The 24,079-nt window shown below is 38.8% G+C and overlaps 1 protein-coding gene across 1 annotated transcript; it reads right to left on the minus strand.

Moving 5' to 3' along the window:
• Positions 1–4,951: 4,951 nt before the first annotated feature.
• On the minus strand, positions 4,952–23,899 carry LOC113124862 (protein FAM163B-like). Its single transcript, XM_026298007.1, has 3 exons — positions 23,850–23,899; positions 7,891–8,006; positions 4,952–5,389 (listed from the first exon to the last, which is right to left on the minus strand). Exons 2-3 carry the CDS (start codon positions 7,981–7,983, stop codon positions 4,952–4,954), a joined length of 531 nt encoding a protein of 176 aa, XP_026153792.1. The 5' UTR covers positions 7,984–8,006; positions 23,850–23,899.
• Positions 23,900–24,079: the final 180 nt, after the last annotated feature.

The raw sequence follows: 24,079 nt of genomic DNA on the forward strand, positions 1-24,079 counted from the left end.
GCCCAAGCTTATCATAAGCCCAATATTAGGACTATTATTTCTGGAAAAATGACAAACAATAATTACTAGAGTTATAGAAATATTATTAGAAATGCAATATATATCTCACCTCTTCAACCAATGAAATCCAAACTAGCTATTTATCTTTTAAGAAACAAAAATGAACAGGACCAGCGGTTGTAATGTTAGCTGGAAAGCCTTTATCTATCGATCTATCTATCTATCTATCTATCTATCTATCTATCTATCTATCTATCTATCTATCTATCTATCTATCTATCTATCTATCTATCTATCTATCTATCTATCTATCTATCTATCTATCTGTCTATCTGTCTATCTGTCTATCTATCTATCTATCTATCTATCTATGTTCATTATTCATGGAATCTCTTCTGTACTGCATCTAAATTCCACTGCTGGGGAATTATGGCCAGGAACCATAAAATAGGCATGCACACACAGACACACAGACACACAGACACATACGCAAACATGTAGTACTAGAGGGAAAGGGAGGAGGGAAAGATAAGAGAAGATGAGAAAGAGACAAGACAAGAGATGCAGTGTGTGAGTGAGAGTGAGCACACTGCTGCAGGGTGAGGGGTAGATGAGGGGGATGATTCAAAGCATGTCATAAAACATCGATACACCTCTAAAGGCCATGCTACAAGCTCCGCTTATCACTGGAGGCAATTATAACTCTAAACAATTCATATAGCCTGCACAAGCTCTTATTCACATAAATATAGTACAAACACTTGCAAACAAATACCGGAAAGCATGCAGACCACATATGTCACAAAAAAACCCACATACAAGAATACATATATACATATAGTGCAGCAGGCAGTGAGGCTGTGTACATACTTTATACAACTTGACCATAAGAAGTTTGTTTTTTATTGAAATACATTCGCATTTCAGAGGTTTGGCCTACAGTGGAGTAAAACTCAGAGGCAGCTGTCAGAAGGAAAGATGTGTTTATATTTAGCTCTTGAGATGGGCATCCAGAGCCTGGGTGAAGGACTAGCAGCAGATAGATCGTTACACTGTTTTAGTTATGAGGCATACTCTTGCTGAGCTAGACAATGTCAGTCGTTATGGAAAGATACGGTCACACACCTCCGACCTCATTTTTCACAACAGCACCTCAATCAAAACAGTATTGATAGACCTCGTTCCCAACAGCAGATGTATTTATCTTAATCTTACTGATGCTGTCACTTTTTTCATCTATTAGTCTTCCTATAGAGAGGTAGATAAGCAACCTACCCATGCATAGAATTTTTTCCAAATTTTTTTCCTTTAAATGTGCAAGGAGACAAATCAAAGCCACAAGGCCATGTTAAAAATGCAACCAGGTTTTAAAAGTCAATTACTGAAAGCACTGCATCTTTGTAGAAGTTGTTCATTTTGGTACTGTCCTGCAACATTGGCTCAAATGCTCCTGGTATTAATCCATGTAGATCCGGGTGACTGTGAAGAGAATAAATAAATACATTTCCAGCCAATTTGTCTTGTGGGTGGAATGCTAGTGTGACAGTAATTGTCTGTTACAGTACTTGCAATTCATGTAGAAATAAGTGGGAGTATATCCACATCAAAAAGAATCTGTCATAATCTAAAGGGTTTTCATGTGTAAAGCAGCACTGTTGTATTAGTGCCATCACAAAATGGCTATTCGTGTCTCTGCCAGGGAGGCCTCGGTTTGAAATCAGCTCCTCTACGCCTCCATCTGTCTGTGTGTTCTGTGGTATGTGCTATTTCTCATTCATTAGCTCTGACTCATCGTTCTAATAACTACCTCTATTTCATCTCTGAAATAGTTTTCAGTTGTTCTTCTATTGTATAATTAGTCTGCTTGCCTCTCCGGCCGACACAGTTTATTGTCAAAATGAAGCTTCCTATTTTCATCTATTAGTCTTCCTATAGAGATGACGTTTTATTGTGGCTATCATTGCCTCACCCCTACCTGTCATGCTATATCATCACACTTACCTGTACTATTCTAACATGTTTGCTGTCATGACTCTCACCTCATCACCTCAGGCCCGACTGGATCTCCATGCAAACAGACTTTATTGCTGTTGTGGTAAGTGACTTAGCAGGCTTTACTGTTACAGGATGTCTGATGTTTGACTGTTAATATAAAAGAAACAATATATTAGCAGATTTACTGGTTTCCCTTTATATACAAATATTTCAGGTGTCACAATAAGTAATTTTTGTTTAAGAATTGAGAAGCCTAGAAAATGCCATCTTAGCAGTGTCATCAAGAACAAATAGCCCACATATGTTAGACTATTGTTTTCAATCTAAGAAATTAATAATATAAATGTTACTTCCATTCAAATATATATATATATATATATATATATATATATAACATTTTACATAATGTTAGAAGTCTCAGGAACCAGTCCGGTTTTGCTATTTGTAGTATGGTGCTCCAACCAAAGCGTATAATTCAGCTATCTGATATTTACCCTGCATTTAACAGTTCACTAAGTGCAATAATCCAGAATGATGCAGCATGCTTTTAGTTGAATCGACTATTCAAAATTTGGCCACCAGCAGAAATATGGCCCTGCGAAGTCCTGCTCAGGCAATACTCATCCTCGTAGCAGTGAATGGCCATTGGTAAACATTTTATCATGAGGCTGCCCTTCATGTAAAAGCACAGACCACAGAGATCTTTTTAAATGTGCAGATCAGTTGGAGTGAATGACTTCCCAGGCTTGTCATTCAAAAACATAAAAAATAAATTTGAACATTAAGAAATATTTTCTTAGCATTTGCTTTCAGTGAAATTAATAGCAGTGACAACAAATCATAAGGATTTTCACACTATTTTATTAGCAACAATGGTTCTTTAGTTATACATTAGAAACAAGGACAGAAACATTTCTGCTGTACTGTACCGAGTCTGAAAAAACAGCTGGATCATAAAATTAAGCAAGTAATTCAAATACTTGAAGGTAAAAGCAACATTGCATTTGATTATATATTGATAATAATAATAATATATTCTCTCATAGTTCTTTATGGCACTAAATTTCCTGTGCAACTGTCACATACTGTAGTTTCAGTTTCAAAAATAAGGAAAGCAAAGCATTGAGAACTATTATATTTGTGTGTGCGAGTGTGTATGTGTGTGTGCATATGTACTGTGTCCTAGTGTATTTGCAGGAAAGCACATGTCACAAGAGGAAAAACTTAAAACAAAATTACTCACTGTTTCACCCATTTGGAAAATAAACGAGCATGATTGCTGATAAAATCAACAGAGACACAGAAAAAGAGAGAGAGAGCAAGAGAGGGGGGAGGGTTACCACAGCATCTACCATCCATTTTAAGGGAATGGGGTATCCAATAGAGGACAATTCAAACAGCTTCAAACCCCTCTCACAATCACCAATAAATACTTTCATTCATTAAATGCGTGTCCTGTGTCTCAGTTGCTGCTGCTCCAGTCAGAAGATTAGCCCTCCAGCCGGGCCTTTCAGCCAAGCTCAGGAAATAAAATAATTCCAAGAGGGACCTCAAGAGCAAATATTCCTCAGTCCAATGAGTTGAGAGACTGCCATGTATGCTATTCTTGCTAAATATTTATAGATGTGCCTTTAGAGGCGAAATAATCTATATATTAACAAATCAGAGACAACACATGGAATGCATTGAAGAGTCCACAAACTGAAACCTCAGTGAAGAAATATAATGAAAATTGCACTGTAAAATTAATAGTGATGCTGTCAAAGGTTTTGCCTCTAGCTGCAACCTATAGCTTGAGTCTGTAAAATAAACATTTACAACATAGTTGCAAACCCACATAGAGTTTGTCATATCATCAACTTGGGCGTTTCTTAGCATTAACATGAATTTAGGGTAAAGTGGCTCATAAAAAAATCCCTTTATCCTTTACAATAAACGTTTAAAATGTTATTGCAACCCAGTGCTGGGTTCAGTATAGATAAGGGTAACAGACTGTGTTTATTCTATGAAATAAAATTTCTGGTATAACAACTGATTGAGTCAGACACACACACACACACAGGCATGCAAGCACGCTCACACATATGCACACAAGAACATAGCCCCCTTTTGGCACCTAGTTCACCCTGCCTTTAAGAACACAGAGGTCTTTCTCTGCTTTAATGCAGAAGACTGAATACACACTTTGTGATGCTAAATGCTCAGAGAAACCAGTCTCCCTTTAAACTAGAGCACATGTGGAAAAAACAGGGATTTACATCTACAGTGAGCCCTTTATACCTTAAAATATTATGGCCTAAGTTAAGTCTAAATTGTCTGTGGGTGGCAGCTAAAACATGACATCCCCCCTTCCCCCTCCAGTCTTTCCACCGGCGGTGAGTGATAGATTGTAATCTCTGTAATCTGTGGATGGACGTGGATGGAGATCATCCCATAGGAAAGGGAAGCATTGCACTTCTTCTAATCATATTTCGTTTGCAGCTATGGCAGAGAGAAAATCTCTGCCCATTATGTCATTTTGACATGGCAGGATTCTCTGTTCTGCAGGCCATGGGTAGAAGAGTCTAAAGAGAGTAGGGCTACACAAATTTTATTAAATCTTAAAACAAATTCCATTATCATTATTAAAAAAGAACCATTCATAATAAAACAAACCAAGAAGTTCATATTATTGTTAATTTAACATTTTTTAAATATTCTAAACTTTATCTTGGCCCAAGTGGAAGGTCCTGGACCTGAGCATAGTACCTCTGAAAAACCTGTCCTGAGAGCCACCTGAGTACTCCGTTCTGCAAGAGGTGACCAGAACAATGAGATCAAACTACATGTACATCATTCCATGTTATACTGTACTAAACTTATAAAAATGACATACGGTTTGAGTAAAGCCCAGACCAGGCTAGGCTTTCCTAATCCATTTATGGGTAAATTTACACCAAGTTCCAACCTCACCCAGCTAGACATCAGTGCTGATGCTACAGCTGCGTGTGAACATGTCCCTCATTGTGACTGACCGGGAAAGGTTTGGTTTGCGGTAGTTTGAAATGTTCACAGGCACTGGCAGGTCCAGATCCTGCTGCTGGACGCTGCGGTAGCTGACCCGGTCACCTCCATTCCTCAACCCATCTGGTTGGTGGTGGATTTGTGATGGAGGGGGCTGGAGGTAGAAAGGTAGTTCATAGTGTGTACAGGAGGGACAGAAGGTCTGTGAACGTGTCAGTTTCCTTGCCAGTGGAGGGGTGGAGAACAGGGCAGGGCCATTTGGGATGGATGAGGCGGCGGCCGTCGCCGCCACAATGTTGTGATTGGAGTGGACTGGTGGGAGGCGGGATGTAACGGCAAAGTCTGGCTCCTCCTCCTCCGACTCGGACTCTTCCTTCTTACAGCAATAATACTAGCAGTGGGAAAGATGAAGGGGAGAAAAGAAGAGAGGGGGAAGTATCAAATGATGTAAAATGTACAAGAGTTAACATAGGCATAAGAGCATGTGTTATATTCAAAATTTGCCCATTTCCAAATCTGTTGTATTTCTGAACCATAAAATTTACCAATCTGAAATCTAAAAAGCCTGAGAGCTACAAAAAAGAGAATGAGAGAGAATGACCAGCTCTGTAATTAATGTATGATATGAGCCACAGCCCCCAGCTATCAGCTTTACAAGTCAACCTTATAAGTAAATATCTCAGACATTGTTCAAAGCTGTTCACTGTTCAGTTGTTAATCTCAAATTATCCTTACAGATTTGATTGGTGCACATACTATAATATAGATTATCAGTTCAATCGTCATTTAAACACCACTGAGACATGCTCCTTTCAAACATTTCTGCTGAGAATGCTGCAGTCTGCAGTATTCAGCCACTTCTACCTTACTGATTGTTTTGGGTCACAACCAGGCAAGAATTTGGACTTATTCAATGAATTTATTATCAAGCTCCTACAACAGAAAGGGAAGATATAGACAGACATTGATGCAATTTCTGGAATCTGCCTGTTGAGACTTAAATTTTCTACCTGAGCCTATAAAGGCTAAAGAAATGACAGTATGTAATAATTCCCAGCCATTCAAATGAGCAGCTCCATGATAACACACATTTTAAGAACCTTGACAAAAAAGATGAGTTGCAGTGTTTTAATCAGTGTTAAAACTGATTTTACCAATTAACTCTGTCACAGGTGTGAAGCACCTGTTAATTTTTTTAAAAGTGTGTGTTTTATCAATACTAATGAAAGCAGCACATCCTGAGATTGTCAGTGATGTTCAACTAGAGCAGCTCTATCAGCTTAAATCACTTTGTTCTGTGTGGGTGTAAGGTTGTGTGATGTAGGGTTAAGTTTTGGGGCTTTTATACTGTTCCAGCTAACGCAGTGAACATAGACATGGAGTGGATATTAAAGCCAACATTTGACACTTTGGGAAATACTCTTGCTTTGGCTGATGGGGTGATTAGCCCTCTCATGTTTGTGAAGAGACTAAGTTTAGTTAAACTTATAATAAAGACAGTAATTAAGGTAACAACAAGCCTTATATTTTAAAATGTAAAGAAACACCTAGTTTTAGGGAAGGTAATATACCAGACACTTCATTGGCTCAGAGCAGTTGCCAGGCAACCAGTGCTAACAGCACATAACCGTCCGTAAAACAGCGACTTATTGTTTTTATGTTTACAGGTGGTGGTAGGAGGATTTTATCACCATTTTACAGAGCCAGAGCAATTTGCAGAGCCACGTTAGCTGTTTTTGTGCTAAGCTAAGGTAGAAATATACTGGTCAATCTACTCATCTAACTCTCCTCTACAAAGCAAACAAACATATGTCCCAAAATGTCAAACTATTCCTTTATGAAACACACTGAATTATAAGCGTACATGTAATTGTTCCTCAATTTGTTGCACATTCTCAATGTTCTGCTGCAGTCAGAGGGGATTCATTCAGTAAAATATAAACTATATAATATACAAACAACCCAGCATGCTGGAATGGCAATCACCTAACTGCAGTAACGTGGTGATATTAAGGTGACATTTCAGCCTAACTGGAGTGGGTCAAGCATAAATATACTCAGGAGTTTTGTTCACCTAATTCTCTTTTCATTTTATTCTGAAACAGTACAAGTACAAGGCACCTGGCCAAGACGAATAATATAAGTATCAGAAAGATACTTTTAAAAACTGATCACAATTTCCTGATTTCCTCAGTAGGAAATGGAGGAGAAGTCTGTTAAACATCTATGGGAGATAAGGATCACAGAGAAGAAGTGCTGACGGCACGTTGTGTTTATTTTTTTTATGACATCTGTGAAATGAAAAAATTTGGAATTTATTTTCATGACTATACATACAGCTTTTATTCCGCACAGTGCTATAGCAATCTTGGACACTGTGGAACAGATGACTCAAGTGGTCTGTCAGCTGTGATCCATCCCTAATTTGATGGCCAGTAGGCTCAAACCAGCTCAGAACGGTGCCAAAATTAGTATACAGTAGATGGCACCCCAGCAGCATGACTGATTTAAATGGCCACGGAGTGTCTAACTCAAATCAACCCTATGTCCAAAAGGCTTTACAAGTCTTACAAAATCATAGCCCCCATTACCCAGTTTGAATGACTATCACCTAAGTTTGATGTGAGCTGCAGAGTGAAAATTTATTAAAATTTTGTTTTGAGCTGATTGCAGGTTTGGACAGTTATACAGACAGAGACTGCAGCTCTACTCAGAAATTCAAATGTTTTGTTAAAAAAAAAAATCTTATCCTTTATAATTGAGAGTCACAAACACAGTTTCAAAGATGGAACTATACATGACTTTTTAACACAATCCTGACTAAGCTGCATTCAAGGACATCCCATGAAAAAGAATGAAGATAATAGAGGGTGAATGCAGCTACGGCCTCACCTGCAGCCTACAGTAGCACAGTACTGCGATGATAAGAAGTAATATAACTGTAGCTAGGATTCCACCAGTGATGACCACTGTCCCGGCTGTCATTCGAATGGCTCTCCATCAACACCCTGCAGAATGGAAGAGAAGAAAAGGATGGGAGATGGAAGGACAAGGGCAGAGATAGGAAGAGATAAGAAGAAGTGGATGTAGGCAGTGAATGAAAGGAGAAATGAAGGGAGAGATTGCACACAATTAATCAGTACAGTAGCATCATTAAGTTGATTTTAACTGTGTGACACTGCAGTGGTGCTTATTGAATTATCCTGCAGTCAAAAGACATGCAATAGAATCATCCTACAAATGCTGCTCATAATATAGATGGGGTCTCACTCTGGAACAGGCAGGAAAAAAGAAAGAGAGAGAGAGAGGGTGAAATCAGCCTTCAACAGGACAACAGCAATAAGGATGAAATGACAGCAGAGCTAAGAGGTAAACGGATGGTGGGAGAGCTGAGGTGAGTGAGCAGGCGATAAAAACAAAGTGAGCACTGAACTGACATGGAGACAGGAGGTCAAGATGAAGAGAATAATAGGAAGAGCAATGGACTTCATGAATGGATATGAAATGGAGAGACGATGGAAAGGAAGAAGAAAGTAGCATGAGAGATAAATGAGAATAAGTGAAACAGAGGGTCTAGTACATAAATAAAGCATAAATTAACATGTATGTACCCAGCACCCACAAATGCTTAATCTCTGAGGCTTTTATTCATGTTTAAATACAGCACCCTCTGTAAAAAATCATTTCACAATGTAGCTCGGTCTGTTTAGTGTCCCAGCTGTGATTGAGTGATTGATTTTAGATTAACTTTTATACAATTGACCAATGAATACCAAGATATTAACAATGGAGTTCAGTTTCAGACATACTGAGAAATCCTTGGTTGGTGTTTATGCATTCGTGCCTGATGCAACAGCTGCCAGGAATACAGCCAATATGTGATCAATGTATTATTGGTGTATCAAGTCGCTCATTGTCTGGGGAACACCAGAGGTGGTTTTCAAAGTCACAATGAAAACAGCATTTCAAAATCACCCTCAACCAGATTTATCTCCTGGTGATGTAAGAACCATTTAAAGGTCTAAGCCAAGGGGATTTTAGATTAAAGACAGAAGAACTTCTCTGAGCTTCTCTTAAATAATTTTTCTAACAAAACGTCAAGATATTTTTGTAATTGCAAAAAGAAAAAAAAACAGACACCAGAATGGAAACAAAATATTGTAAGGTACAACTCAGAGCAAACATACATTAGAGCAACCAGCTAAAAACTTCCAAGTGGACAGGTGTGGGTGACTGGTAAACTCTGACCTTAAATCAGAGGAAGTCGCAACAAAGACAAAAGGCGATAACAATAATCAAGCACTGCAGAATCATAGCGCAGATCTACATTTATTGTAATCTACAGTTTATATCTACTGCTACCATATTTCAATTGTACTCATTACTTTTGTTTTTAATATGCAAAAGTTCATCATTTCTTTTAAGTGCTCATAGAGAGCAACATCAGTTAAACATAATCTATACATGATCATATCTGCACTCTTACAATATCCCCCTATCCTAAATACCATCGTTGTTTTTGTGATGCCCTCTTGCTTATTTACCTTCTATATATCACTTGGCATGTTTTTTTTTTACCACATATCGGTTAAAAATAGAAGTAAAAAAGTTGTCATTTACTTTCCAGGTAAAGAAACATGTTTATATATTTGGGAAAAACAAATATTTGACAGACCTTTTTATCTACATTACACCTACAATCTGGAAGTGTCATAAGACCACATCATCACGCTGCATTGTGGATAATTGCCTGAAACCCAAAATAGGCCAGCAGGCATGATGCTATGCTATGACTCAAAAGTGCAAGCTATTATCAGCAACAAGCACACAGAACAAGATCTAATGCACCTGTGACATGGGCTGAAATACTGAAAAACAGAAGCCAAAGTCATGCAACAAATTATTATGTAAAATAATGAAATGTTAATCTCTGATTTTCCTGTCCACAATATACACTGACTCCCCAGTTCAAGTTTCAACTTGATGTAAACTGATGTAATAAAATGTCAATTCAGCAGCAGCCACCAACCTGCTCACATGCACTTTGCCATTCACAGTGCTATTCACAATATGACTGACAGCTCTGACCTTCTCACCCTAAAAAACCTCTAAATCATGTGAATTCCTGTGTGAGTGAGTTGTCTAAACCATATTAGCTTTCATTGTGATATGCTTCTCAAGTGCCACTGTAAACAGTCAGAACAGATCAGGCTGCCTCTCCAGTAGCTATCTGTCATGTCTACAAACACAAGGCGGCTTCTCTTCCCTCAAGCTGTAATACAGTTGGACTCTAATCCAATCTGCAGGCCACACAGTCTAACAACCAAATCAATATAAAGGAAAAAGAACAGAACATTTTGGCCTTAAAGGCTTTGAGTCAACTAAATGAGGAAATGTGGGAACTTTGGGACGTGTTGTCAGTAAACGTGAACAGTAAACTGATGAGTAGAGTTTGAATTTTAAAGTGAGCTTAAATCAATGCATTTATTCTTCATAAATAGGTGTAATATGAAAGCACTCACAAGAATCTTCACCTTCATCTGCTTGACAGCAGCAGGGAGCAGTGATAATGCTCTGATAAACCCAACGTGCCCAAAGTACCAAGGTAACTGGTGAACACCGTGGAACATTTAACCACTTCACAGTGTAATATTTCTTTGAAGCTGCGATAGATTCAAATAGTGCGAGTCAATATTTGTAACACAACTTCAAATTACTACTTTAAAAACACGACAAAATAACAATATTTTGGATTCAAATGATTTATCATCGAACATTTCACTGATATTCCACAAAGGTGTACCAAGTTTTCTGGTACACTATATATATTACTGGGATACACACACATGTCAAAAGCCACATTACTATTGCAAATAATTAAACACAACTCTACCTAAAATAGTAGCTTATAAACACTATAATGAATAAATACTACCAGTGACACTGGAAGTTAATACTTGTGCACACACAGAGATTGCACACAGACAAGCACATGTAGCATTAGCTACTGTGCAGGGAAGGCAGGCAGTGTGTATCTTCTGAGACTTTCTTAATCAGATCAGTTTGTGAGGGATGTGTTGCAGCAGAGTGGAAAGCAGTGTTAATTATTTAACCACATACATACACACGTACACACGCAACTTAGACTCCATTGTGAAGTGGTACTCGAGAAAGGCAAACTTGTCTCCTCAGCTCCTTTTGCTGATTTTTATCCAAAGGAATGACATGAGGTGACGGATGAAAGAAGAACAATAGCAGTGGACACACACACACACACACACACACACACACACATAAAAACATGCATATGCGATAATTTTAGTAGTAGCTAACATGCTCAGACGCTGGGCTCTGGAGTAAATTGCTACGCTTTGATGAAACATGGCAGGGATCACAACAGAGGTCTTGCTAGGAATAACAGCTGTTGACAGGCTTTCAGTTCAGTGGGGTAGAAGTACTCAGTGGATGGTGGATTTGAGCAATACACAAAAGAAAATAATATGTCCTGAGAACAACTGGATGAGCTCTATTACCACTGTGGCTCTCGAAGAGTGATCTCCACACTCACATTTGAAGCCACATATGAAAACACGATGCATACACACATGATTTTCCAAGGGAATGACACAATCAAAATGCCCAAATACTTTTGTTTAAAACTTTAATGAACACCATCATTAAGAGCGGTCGGGTTTATATGCCATTTTTAAAAAATATTTATGGTCTTTGTTACATGTAACAAGCAATTTCCCATAAAATCCGTATAGATGTTAGATCAACTGTTGTCACAAAATCTGAATTTTTTCCCCCCATTAGTCCACCACTGTCTACCCGCTAACTGTGCAGTGAATTTTTAATTAGTATTTATCTAAATAGTTGACAGCTTTCATAACTTCCACCTACAACGTGTATCATCTTAAAAGAAATTCATAATAAATTCTGATTTCCATTATGCAATATTCACCACATCTACTGACACTTGCCAAATACTCATGAGTGACACATACTGTATACACATCATCACAAAGATAATGAAGCATCCCCATGATCTACTTTGTACATTTCATTACTGAACTGCCTGCTTGATGGTTCGGTGCCTTCAGAAACCCTCTCCCAAGCACATCTCTCTAAAATCAGTTTAAGAGTCGCCTGTGTCTGATCATTTCAGTAACTGTTTTGCTGTTTTGTACCTCTCATGAGTACAACCTGGTGCAACATTACAAATGATTTATTGGAGAAAACGAAAATATGCACTGTTACCACTGTTTTTGTTAAAAATACCTCTTCCCTTTCTATAAAACAGAAAAGAGTTCATAAACCCTCTTCTTCTACATTAATAGATTTCATTACACAGTGTGCTAATAAGCTTACCAATTTCCCCTTAAGTCTTATTAAATATTATTCTGGGTGGCCGCGCTGACCCTAACTGCAGCATCAGTTGATTCTTGTTCTGACCTGCTGTAATGTTATGCTGGCTCATCCTGTTCCAGCATAAAATTTCACCAGGCACACACATTTTCTTTTGCCACCAATTCTTTATGTCCTTTCACTTACCTCCAAGACTAATGAAAAAAGACACCTAGCCTCAGGTGAGGCTCTCTAAACAAATATCCCTAGTGAGGGGAAATAACCAACTTAACTCATCCACGACTTTGACCTTGAGTCAGTTACCAGGAAAATCTCAGGTGCCAGAGACAAAAGAGAGAGGGGCAGGGGGATTTTTGGGGTCGTGAGTGAAGTAAAGACACTGACTTGTTTTCTCTGTTAGCCATGAATGGAACACAAGAATAGTTTCTATTCTTCTTACATTGCCTGGGAAATGTTTCTATAATTAGTGCCCCTCTGTGAACGATATATCATAAAAATGGCTCTTGGCTCATATGAATATAGTACCATGAAGATGTTTTTCAAAAAACAACTTAACAGTCACTTGAGGGTCTTTTCATTTAATTATACAGCTCAGTAAATGTCTCTCATCCATCTGAATGACCTTGCTTACTTGGTCTTCCAGTTCAAATTGCATGCTGATGTAAGAAGTGTCAGTGTAACTTTAAACGTATTATGGGTGCACTAGAAACAGAGTGTAATTTTTTGTCCACACCTTTTGCATTTGTTTTTTAAGACTTTACATGGGAATCCTAATCTATTTTTAAGAAGGGGAGTTTGGGATGCAGGATCCAGGTTTTAGAAAATTAACCCTGTTCAGAGGAGCATTATCACCTGCACTAATTTTTAGAAGTGCTTCTTTGGGTTTTGTCTCAGTTTTTGGATGAATAATTACAGGTAACAAATAATACTCACGTCGTGACATTGAAACATTTCATTTCAAGATAAATTTGCTAAAAACATTGATGCACTGCAAACTTTTTCAGTAGTAGGCAACCTCAGATGAAACTAAACTAGTATTATACATTTGTTTACAGCATTTCAATGGGATTTGTTTATTTATTCCTTTTTCATTTTTTGCAGACATTGAATCATGTTGAAGTTATTTTAAACTCTTTTTGAGTGTTTGTTTATATCTTCTTCAGTAAGCCACAAGTCAGTTCTATCATAGCCATAAAAAAAAATCACCTTTGATTTACCCCCATATGCTATAAATCCTATTTGGGATTTATTTACTGTACCATGCACAAATATAAACTGGGATCTGATGTAACTGTCACCTGTATTCAATTGGTACCGCGGAGGAAGTAATCATCTTTGTGCAGAAATCTAATAGAACGTGGCTTGTTAGTCATTTTAAGTGCTGTAGCTCCTGAAGGAAAACACACAGCCAGAGTGATTTCATGAGTCACATCAGCACTCAGGTTAAGGGTAAAAGGAGCCAAGCGAAAGCATATTTCATGTACGTCTGTGTGCCGTGTGTGTGTGTGTGTCTACAGAGAAACAGCAGACAAACTTATCTTTTCAGTGCACTTTTAACAGGGCTGTTGTCGTGTAAGTTGGAAACAATGTGAAAGCCTGAGTTTCCTGACTTTCTTCACTTACAATTGTCTAATTTTTTAACTGTAGATTAAAATCGAACAAAAAAAAAAAAAACTTTTAAAAGGATGTCATTTATTGATCTGTCAGCCTGTGGGAACATTTTTTTTTTTTTCCAAAATTGTCTTTGCCTCTGAATGTTTAAAGAAAATTAGCTTTTACTTTCAAATGATCTCAAAATAATTGCATATAATCACATTTTGTCAGTCTGCCACTGCACTTCCTGCTCCTCCCCTCTGCCATGCCATGCACTACCCTCTGCTGTGCAAATAATACCACTCGTCTGTGTGTGACAGGCTATAATCTTGGCACCAGCAAGAGCTGGATTTGGCGCAGAGATATTACAGTTCTTTGAACTTCTCAGTTGATGGATTGAAGAGCAGTTCTTAGCCCTGAAATGGAACAGTTTTACAAGCAGTAAAAAGGTGTCCTCGGCGCACTGCAACTGTCATCATAGAAAAATATGATCTTAAAGGACAAACCCAGACTTTTTAAATAGCTGTGAATTCACCTTACCTTAATCTTTACTAAGCTGTAAATAATGGGTAAACTTAATCACTTTCAACAATAATCTTATTTTATAGAGTACCCAGATTGGGTCATACACTTAAAGGAGCTAAATAAGTTTTAAGCATCATGATAAATTAACTAAACCTGATGAACTAGTGAAGAATAACCCTCAAAATACATTTAAACAATATACAAGTTTACAGTGAAAAGTGACACAATCGGTGTTGGAATTTGGGGTATTTCACCATTTCTAGGTCTATCTAACGTCTACGTGATGCCAGTGACTGCCACTGATTCAACATGTGCAATCATCCACTGATGAGCCATGACTAGTGCCAGCAATTCTGGACAGACAGCAAAAACTACATCCAGAGAGCTGCCACACAGGCTCAAAGACAGGTCAGTGGCATCAGAGAGATGATGATCAGCTTGGTGTGTCAAATCCATTAGATACATGAGGTAATCAAGCAACAATTGCAACAAGCACATTCAGTGAAACTAGGCTTACTTGAGAGTGTAGATATAGGTATACAACATTATAGATAGAATGCTGTATTTGTGTGTACATACCTCTGTTTAATATGCAAGTCATAGCTGAGGAAAGTGTATAAGTGTATTTGTTTGTCAGTGTGTCTGTGTGTGTGTGTGTGTATTGTACGATTGGAATTTTTAGATAAAGAGAGAAGGCAAAATTTAATGCTATATGGGAAACAATTTGTTCCAACACACCTGTCTCCTCCTCCCACATTCCCTCTCCAACAAACTCACATACCTCAAGCAACTTTACTCAAGTCGTAGTTTTCTGTTTCTGCTTACTGCTATAAAAATACAACAGATAAGAGCAGAGCTACAACTCGACAGCGTCTCCACTCTCTGGGCCCTGCAGAAATAAACTGCTGTTTATTGGAGAGCATCAGTCTGTTGATATTTATGCAAACTCTCTATGCGCTGTTTGTTCTTTCACACTGGATAATAGTACCAACAATGAAGGCAAATCTAATTTCAGCACAATTCGCTCAACTTTGGCAATAAATAATCTCTGCATGTGTGCATGTGTCCGTTCTATGTGAATCCAACTCTAAACAGGATAAATCTGTCCAGTAAACTTAGCTCCTACCTGCTATTGGTGGTTAGGTTCAGTGTCAGACAGAGCTGCTCCTGAGAAACCACAGTGACAGAGGAGACAGATTGTTGTGACAGTCTCAGGTCCCCAAGGACCTCATGGTGTGAAAAACGCCATGCAAACACACCAAGCAGATAATAAAGTCCTGAGTTTGCCTATGACAGGTTAATATGTTATTCCAAACAGTCAAAAGTGTAATCATCCATGGGGACATATACTACACGTGCGCACACACGCGCACACACACACACACACACACACACACACACAGACACAACCACCCTTCTGGCTACATGGTCTGTTCAGGTAAAACCCTGCCCTCAAATAAATTGAATTCTTTTTCCTCTTCCTGAATTAGATAAGACACCATTAAATTACATTTGCTCCTTGACACCTGACAAGGAGATAATTCCAATTTTAGACTTTTTCCTTACTTTACCTCCTCTCCCTAAGCAACAAAACTGTACATACATATTAACCCTAAATTTGGTATCTGGTTAGATTTGGGTGACACATACAGCAGATCTTGAAACATTTCCTTATGTCTCAGATAAGCTGCTAATTTATATATACAGTAAGACGTAATGGCTGTGGCTTAAACCAGGCAAACAAGTACTTCTTTGGAGGTGTACTGCACTTTTTAATCGCTGTTGACAACTTCAAAACAGGCTATAAAACAGTTCTAAAATACATATAAAGTTACATCAATAAATAAAATGATTGTATCCTTTCATATATTTCAAAAGTTAACATGCACAAGGGTACTTCAAAGTTCTTGTAGTTTATGTTCAGAAACAGACTGACTACTGATTTTCAAACTTTTGTGCCAGTCAACTCAGAAAAGAAACTATGTGCAGGAAGTCACTTCAACAGCTCACATGTAATGTTAGCTTTCATAGCTTTCATCTTGTTTGCTACTGTGCGTGCAACCCCCTCGCTACTTATATTTTTCATGCGAGGTCACCCCCTGTGTGTGATTGGCTGTCAGCTTGTCCAGCTAAGATTTGTTGTGAACAGAATGAATCCACCACATTTATCAGCACTGGCCTGAGTCCTGAAAATGTGGGCACATAATCAGTATGTATGTAGCATTACTGCACTTTAAAGTTTAGTTTAAAGCAACTCGTGTATTTTAATCATGAACTTTTAACAAGTATAATGTTAATGTATAGTTCTTGGTGGCTATTACAATGGCTATTCATTTAAAGCCTTTTCTCCTTGTCTGTAATTTTATCTGTTCAATAAAATCCTGAGTCCTGAGCAGTCATAACGCGCTCATATTGGATAACGGATATTTCATGTGATATGTAATCAAAATGAATGCATTAAAATGCACCATACAGTACTTGAGGTTATGTACTCGCACTTTGCGAAGACACACCTGGCCAGATGCCACAGTAAACGTAACGAAACGAGAGGTGGTGCAGTAAAGGTCATTCTTGTATTATAACATCATAACCTGTTTTTCGCAGCGCTCACCACTACTTAACCCCAGCTGCTGTTGCAGATGAACACATCTGAAAAAGGATATGGTCTGTGGAGATGACCAGAAAAATCTGAAGAAGAAAAATATGAACCATGGCAGTATTTGCAATATAGGTTAGAGTAAATTGCCAGTTTATGTGTACATATATTTCTGTTTCTAGCTTCCAATAAGGACAGCTGGGCACATATGGTGTTCTGCTGCCCTTCATCATCTTTTCATATCTCCATCCATATATTTGGCATCCTGCCAGTCATGTCATTCACCTTTTGTTATCATTCCCATGACTTTGCTCTTCCACTGCCTTAGGCTTCAACCCCATATGCACTCTTGCTGTCTCTTTCCCTCTGCCCTTTCTTTGTCTGTTTAGACTCTCCTTCCATTTGCTTTGCTGCCTGTCTCCTCTCTGCTCTCCACCACTCTCACTGTCTGTTCAGAGGATGTATACTGCCTTAGGGAGCGTAGGCAGGCCTCTGTTTCAAACATCACTTTGAGCAGCAATGCCACTCACAAGCAAACACGGCGCCTCTGACATGGAGACGGATGGATCCTGCTGTGTGCCGCTTTGCATATTCAAAGCAGAGTCTGTCAAACAAACATGTTACTTACAAGGAGTTACTCAACTCAGAAGAGTGTCAGGAGAGTCAGACATTACTACTACTACTAGTGACACAGATGATATCATAACACAGCTGTTGCATTCAGGAAAATGGGTTGTGGGAAATGATTTCCAATGATACAGCTCCAGCAGCTCTCCATGACCCTAAATACAAATAAGTGGCTGTAGATAATGGATAAATGGATGGATGGATATGCAGTGATGCACACAAAAACATGTGCACTGGTTTTTCAGTACTTTTACTTCCTCAACCTAGACAGACCTAAATTTGGAGACATTCTCTCTCACCAATTCAGCCTCTATCTCCTACCTGCTCTATTGCCTATGTGGGCACTATTTTCATGAAAGCAAAGTATGTATCTTGAATATACACATTAACAGAGCTTTTACTGTCAGACTTGGCTAACACTTAAAACTCCTTTGGTCTGAATCGCCTGTGGGCCACCCACTCACATTCACTAATTTGAATAACTGGTCAGCAAGCCTGCAGATGAATCAGCGGTATTAAAATTGCCATTTACCCAACTAAAAAAGCCTGGAAATACATAATAAATAATTTGGACATTGTCTGAGCCTTTTAAAGATTAGTGGTAATTATCCAAAGCATTTCTTCTTTTTTTTTTTTTCAAATGCCTAAAACGACCAAGGTCTCTGGTGACTTCAGAACATGAAGAAATATAACTATCAGTGGTGACTGTTTGGGGATGATGTAAAATAATAAGAATATCCGGGGATAGTTGATGTACAATTGTTAAGGGATTCAAACAGAGGTGTCATTTAACAATTATATTTGAGTGTAAGCTTCAACAAGTCTCTACTGTTAATTTGCAGAGTATTTTAGGTTTCTGTTTAATTGTCTGTTATTTCTCACTGGCTGCAGTTAATAAAAACAAATCCGAGAAGATTGTAATATGTCTAGTGAGACTGTAGTTAAACAGCATCGCACTGCTTTTACAAGGCCCGACTGATGACGAAAGGCCAGGCAATACTTCATACCCTCCAGTAGCCTGTAGCTCTGTAGAACAAATCTCTCATAACGGCTGTGTGACTTTCATTCTTATGGTCCATGGGGGTATTATATTCACTGAGGTTTTTCTGTGAGTGCGAAGTCCTAAAACTAACTCTCTGTGATGGCAGGCTCTTCATCCCACCTGCGGTGGTTGTGTCTTCTGATGTGGTCAGAAAACACAATGTGCAAACTAGCTCTTTTCAAGCAAACTGTGGCCTTAAATCTGAGAAAATTGATGTGGGGGGGTGGATGGAAATGTGACTGACACAGGAGGCTGCTATTCCCAACCCTATTCTACCATTTGCTTTTTTAAAATAACAACCATAATCCCTAACCTAAACAAATCTACCTCGTTAGATTTATATACCAGATCAGAAAAATAAATCATCACCAACAGTCATCTGCAGTGGCTTTGGAGGACTTTTGGATTGTGAACATCTGCTTTTCTTTTCATCGCAGCTTAATTATAACAGATTCCTGCTTTGCTGGTGTGTTTATGGGCTTGTGTTTTGATTAAAATCTACATCATGCTAAAATTAAAACTAGAATTTATCTTACGCCTTATGTTCAGTCTTAATCTCAGAATTTGTGCCGCTCACATTACTGTGCATGTGGCATCAATTTCCACTCATTAAAGTACAAACGACCTTGAAAAGAAGAGTGTGAGTCACGTAACCAGAAATGTCCGTATATCTTTGCATGTGTCATCAGTACACGTGTGTCTCCAAATTTCCATCCACAAGCAACATGTGTACCTAAACTTGGGATAAAGAAAGAGTTTGGGATGGCCAACATCTCTTTCTCAACAAGAAAAGAGCCAACACAAAGGAGAGTGATTAGCTGGTGTGGGCAGAAAATAAAGGCAGAGGGCAGGCAAAGACAGAGGAAGAAAGGCAAGGAAAATACAGAAATAAATTAGCACAGAAGATGAAAAGGCAGCAGGGGGTCACCTTTTAGAGGATGAGGGAATAGATGTCCTTGATAAAATTTATATATAGTTCAAGGAAATGTGTTAAACATTCAAGGCTGATGATCGCTTGTGAGTGGTCATGGCTGGTTCCGAAGTGGCAGTGCTTGCAAAACTACGAATAGGTCTTCAGTTCCCATGGTGACAGGGCTATTACAGACTTATTTACCATCATCTTTTCTGGTTTTGAGTGGGTGGTGCACGCCTGGAAGTTCTAGGCTGATTGTACTTGCATCAACTTTTCACAGCTCACTCCCTGTACACCAGGCTGATAAGCCAGATGCTCAACATAAAGCACAGCACAGTGAGGCAGACTTGCAGAGATGCCTAATAAGATGCAGCACACCAGAAAAAGAGGAATTTTTGAATAGAAATCTCTTGTCTAGCGTGCATTGTTGTTGTGATGATGAACTCTTATGGCAGAGGAAGTCATGGCCTTGCTGAGCTATGTCGTTCTTAAATTCTTTTAGCTTCATCACTTTCCATAAAGAACATGTTGACGTTTGCAACTTTTCAATGTTGGGTTTGACATTATACAGCTAAACCTGGCAGTTCTATAATGAGCATGTAACCTTTCAAAAAACAAAAAAAAAAAGGGTTTGGACTATTAAGTTTGTAATGAGAAAGCCCGTAAGCATCTTTGAAATAGGTTACACATAGAAACCTAATGCAAATGTAAACTTAGTCAGAGCAGCATGCTGTCTGCCTTAATATTTAGTGTGTAAAATATGCAGCACGCTGCAGGCCATACAGATAGCCAGGCTTAAAGAAATACATTCTTATTTTTATTTCTTTAACCATCATTGCTGCTAAGTATCTTACTTCCCAAATCTATTGCGTAGATCTGGAATCACAGCAACAATGGGGACCAGTGGGACAGGTAGCATGAGAACTAATTTTTATTTATATGTTAAAACAGATCAACATTTAAATGATTTTTCTTGGCCTGTGCTACATTCATGCAATATCAACAGAATGGGAGGAAGGAGGAAAACACCCTTATTCCAGGTTGGGCATGTTCACTCATTATTGCAAGGTGCCTGGCTCTTGTGTTCATTCCCAATAAAGAGCCTAAATTAGCTACTTGGTTGCATTATTTATCTGTAGCAGTTCATTAACAAGTGAAACCACAAATCATGCCCTATAATTAGTTGAATCAATTGTATTCATGTTAATATTGGATTTTATTTTGGTACAGCTACCAGCTGTTGTGCCAATTACAGGTCAAAGAATGCCATGAATATTTTTTCCCACTTGGTTGTTAATACTTATAGTTTAAACCATGACATGAAAGTAGCACAATTGTGAACTGAATCTAATGATGTCAGCCTGCCATCAGGCCTGTAGGACTAATGAAATGTCAAAATATGATCAATCCGAAGGAAACAAAAAACATAATTACAGTGAAAATGAAGGCACCTGTCCATCATACATTTATCAGCACTATTCAATCCACATCCATGAAAATTCACACACACGCGATAAGGAAGCTTCCATGGATAAGGCACAGAAAGGGAGATACATGCAAAGAGGAACAGCTTTTCTTCTGCTGCTGTTTCTCCAGTCTCTGCCTGTTCCCTTTCTCACTCACTTCCCTTCTCATTGGAATCAGCTTAGTTTTTTTTTTTTTTTACAGTCTCTCACTGGGATGAGGTCAGCTGACCTAATGGCTTGTGCACACGTGTGCTTGCGCTGGGACGTGTGTGCTGGTCATACTGGTGTGTGCACAGAAACCCATCTGTGTGTGAGCTTGATGTGTGTGCATGTCAGAGTGTAGCTGTGAGGGGAGAAAAGAACCGAGGGGAAGGGGAGCAGGAGCTTGGTGGAGGAAGGGTGGTGACTGTTTAACATGATCATTGGGCTGCCATATTCCCTTCCCCCAATCTCAATCCATCCACTCCACTTCCCCTCTGTCTGCTCTATCTCAACCACAGAGAATCTATCCTCCCAACAGTGATATGTGAGTACACTTTAAATGCCCAGAAAAAGAGAAGTGGACATGCTGCCTCTGTAATTGTATTCACTCTTGCCTGTTCTGCCACTATTTAAACATTCCCTCCTCCACCTCTTCTCTATCCCTCTCTCCATATTTACTGTATATGCTCTCCTACACCTTTCTTCATCTTTTTTATCACCCATCTGTCTTTGAAATTTGCTTTTCCATCCTAGTCTTCTGCTTTTCTTTCAGCTCCCTCACTCTGCTCTTCTTCTCTGTCCTGCTGTAACGACTGAGGGGCTGCAGACAAGAACCACACAGTCCCTCATAGTGCTGCTCTGAGGGGGGCATAAGTGTGAATGTCAGTGTGCGTGTGCATCTGTGTGCATGTGTGTGCAGGCAGGACTGACCTCCCAGGGGGCCAAGAGTGTTCCAAGGGTCACTGAGGAAGTCGCCATGGGAACACAAGCCCCGCCTTGTCTCTCACTGTTGTGGGTCCTTAAAAATTCGCTAGTAGCATTAGGTCATACTATCTTAGATTAGGTAATGTGATATGATAAAAGTGCCGACATCATAATTACATTCACTGTAGCTCAAGAAACAGTCATGCAGGACAAGACTCCAGGGTATGAATCATGAAGTATGTGTGTGACCTTCTGTCCTCCTCCACTCAGGCAAATTAAAGAAAAAAATCTAGAGTTTTAGCATCTTAGAAAGGTGTGAGCCATCACCAGCCTCCAGAGCTTCTCTGTAAGTCTACTGGAGGAATGAAAACTGTCCTTGAAGATACAGCATATTTTTCCTAACTCATTTATTCCATTTTTTAAACTTCAATTTCTCACCTGTTGGTATGTGATGACAATGATTTGTGGGTGTGGAATGATTTGATTTCAAACTTTTGAGTACAGGAGGAAGAGATTAGGCATAAGTGATAACATATGAAAATCATTCATTCTGTATCATTTCTGCTGATAAAGAAGTGCAATAAGGATGAAGTATACAATGGAGCCTGAACTGAAGAAGTGAAATTCAGACTGTATGCAGAGTTTGATACTATATCCAATTATTTTCCAATTTGGGCAGTATAGTGCTTTAAGTAGCAAACACTGCTGCACTCCAGTAAACATTCTGTCCATTCCTCCATTATAACTAAAAAAACCTCTGCTAGACAGGGGAGGTTTACGACATAACTGTTCTCATTCACTTTTATGGCACATAAAGTACACTGCAGAAAGTAAGGCATTAGCATCATTACATACAAAAAATAAGTCAGGTTTGAAGTTTTTTTTCCTATGCTTGTAACAATGGTGATGCAAAATATTCCTTTAATTTTATTTAGTATGGTTAATTTACCAGCCCAACAAACATCTTCTATTTAAACTGCAATTTAATCTTCATGTCTACACTTGTGGGCTTATATTTTAGCTGGTTAGCTGTTACTTTATCCACCACAGTGTTGCCAAAACACCCAGTACCTGGTGGGTTGCATCATGTGGGATCCGTTGCTTTAAATATTTTGTCCTTTTAGCCACATTCAGTGAAATATTGCACAGCCTTAATGCTGTTTGAGATGCATTTCCACCCTGCCTATAAATATCTGGAGCAAACAGTTTGGATGTGACCATGGCTAACAGTTGGTGACAGTAGCTGTGGCTCATAAAGCATGCTGTTCTGTCAGCATGTGGCAAGCCGACCAGCCAGCAAGTCTGTCATACAAAGCACTGAACCTCTCCCTTGCATTTACCCTTTTTTTTTCTCTCATCCATCTTTCTCTCTGTTTGTATATCTGTCTGGCAAAATTCAAAGTACCAATCTACAGTATCATGACCATGTTTTATTTAAAGCTTCTAGCTTGACTGCTACATGTATATGGTACTGAATGTTGAGTATATGGCCTATAATCAATTATACATGTTCTGGGTGAACCAGGGAGAAGAAAAGCAAATCCCCCCTCATCCTTACATTGCACAAGTGTGGTTCTGTCCATGGTGCTGAAATGAGAAATTCATGAATCACTGCAGACTGTCTATCTATCTATCTATCTATCCATCCATCCATCCATCTGATTAATCATATCTATTTTCTAACATGCAGTCAATTGCTAACTTCTCAGTGCTGATGCTCGCCACAGCACGCATGGCTTGAAGAGCACTGTGTTTTGCTGCAATTAAAAATCCAGCATAGAGTGAGTGACTGGATTTCTTATAGTGAAATCTTACCTCCAGAGATAAGAGGAATTCACCGGGTCACATTTAGGTTAGTGGTTGCTCCTTGGAGCTCAGGTCCCGACCTCAGCTGGTTTTTAGCTTGTGTCGAATGCAGTCCCTAAAAAAAAAAAAAAAAGTCCAAAATGTCGGTAAAGTAATCAGGCAAAACGCTGGAGTGTGCGCGATGGAAGTATTGAGGGCGCTCGACACAATCGCTGATGCGTAAAAATGTCCAGGTTAAT

Source organism: Mastacembelus armatus, chromosome 12 (assembly GCF_900324485.2).
Source record: "Mastacembelus armatus chromosome 12, fMasArm1.2, whole genome shotgun sequence".
Classification (NCBI taxonomy): domain Eukaryota; kingdom Metazoa; phylum Chordata; class Actinopteri; order Synbranchiformes; family Mastacembelidae; genus Mastacembelus; species Mastacembelus armatus.

Bases quoted from the DNA above. Each gene is read 5' to 3' on its own strand.
- LOC113124862 (XM_026298007.1), bottom strand. From the start codon at position 7,983: ATGACAGCCGGGACAGTGGTCATCACTGGTGGAATCCTAGCTACAGTT. The intron at 5,390-7,890 runs GTGAGGCCGTAG...TCCCACTGCTAG, and splicing joins TGTGCTACTGTAGGCTGCAG to TATTATTGCTGTAAGAAGGA.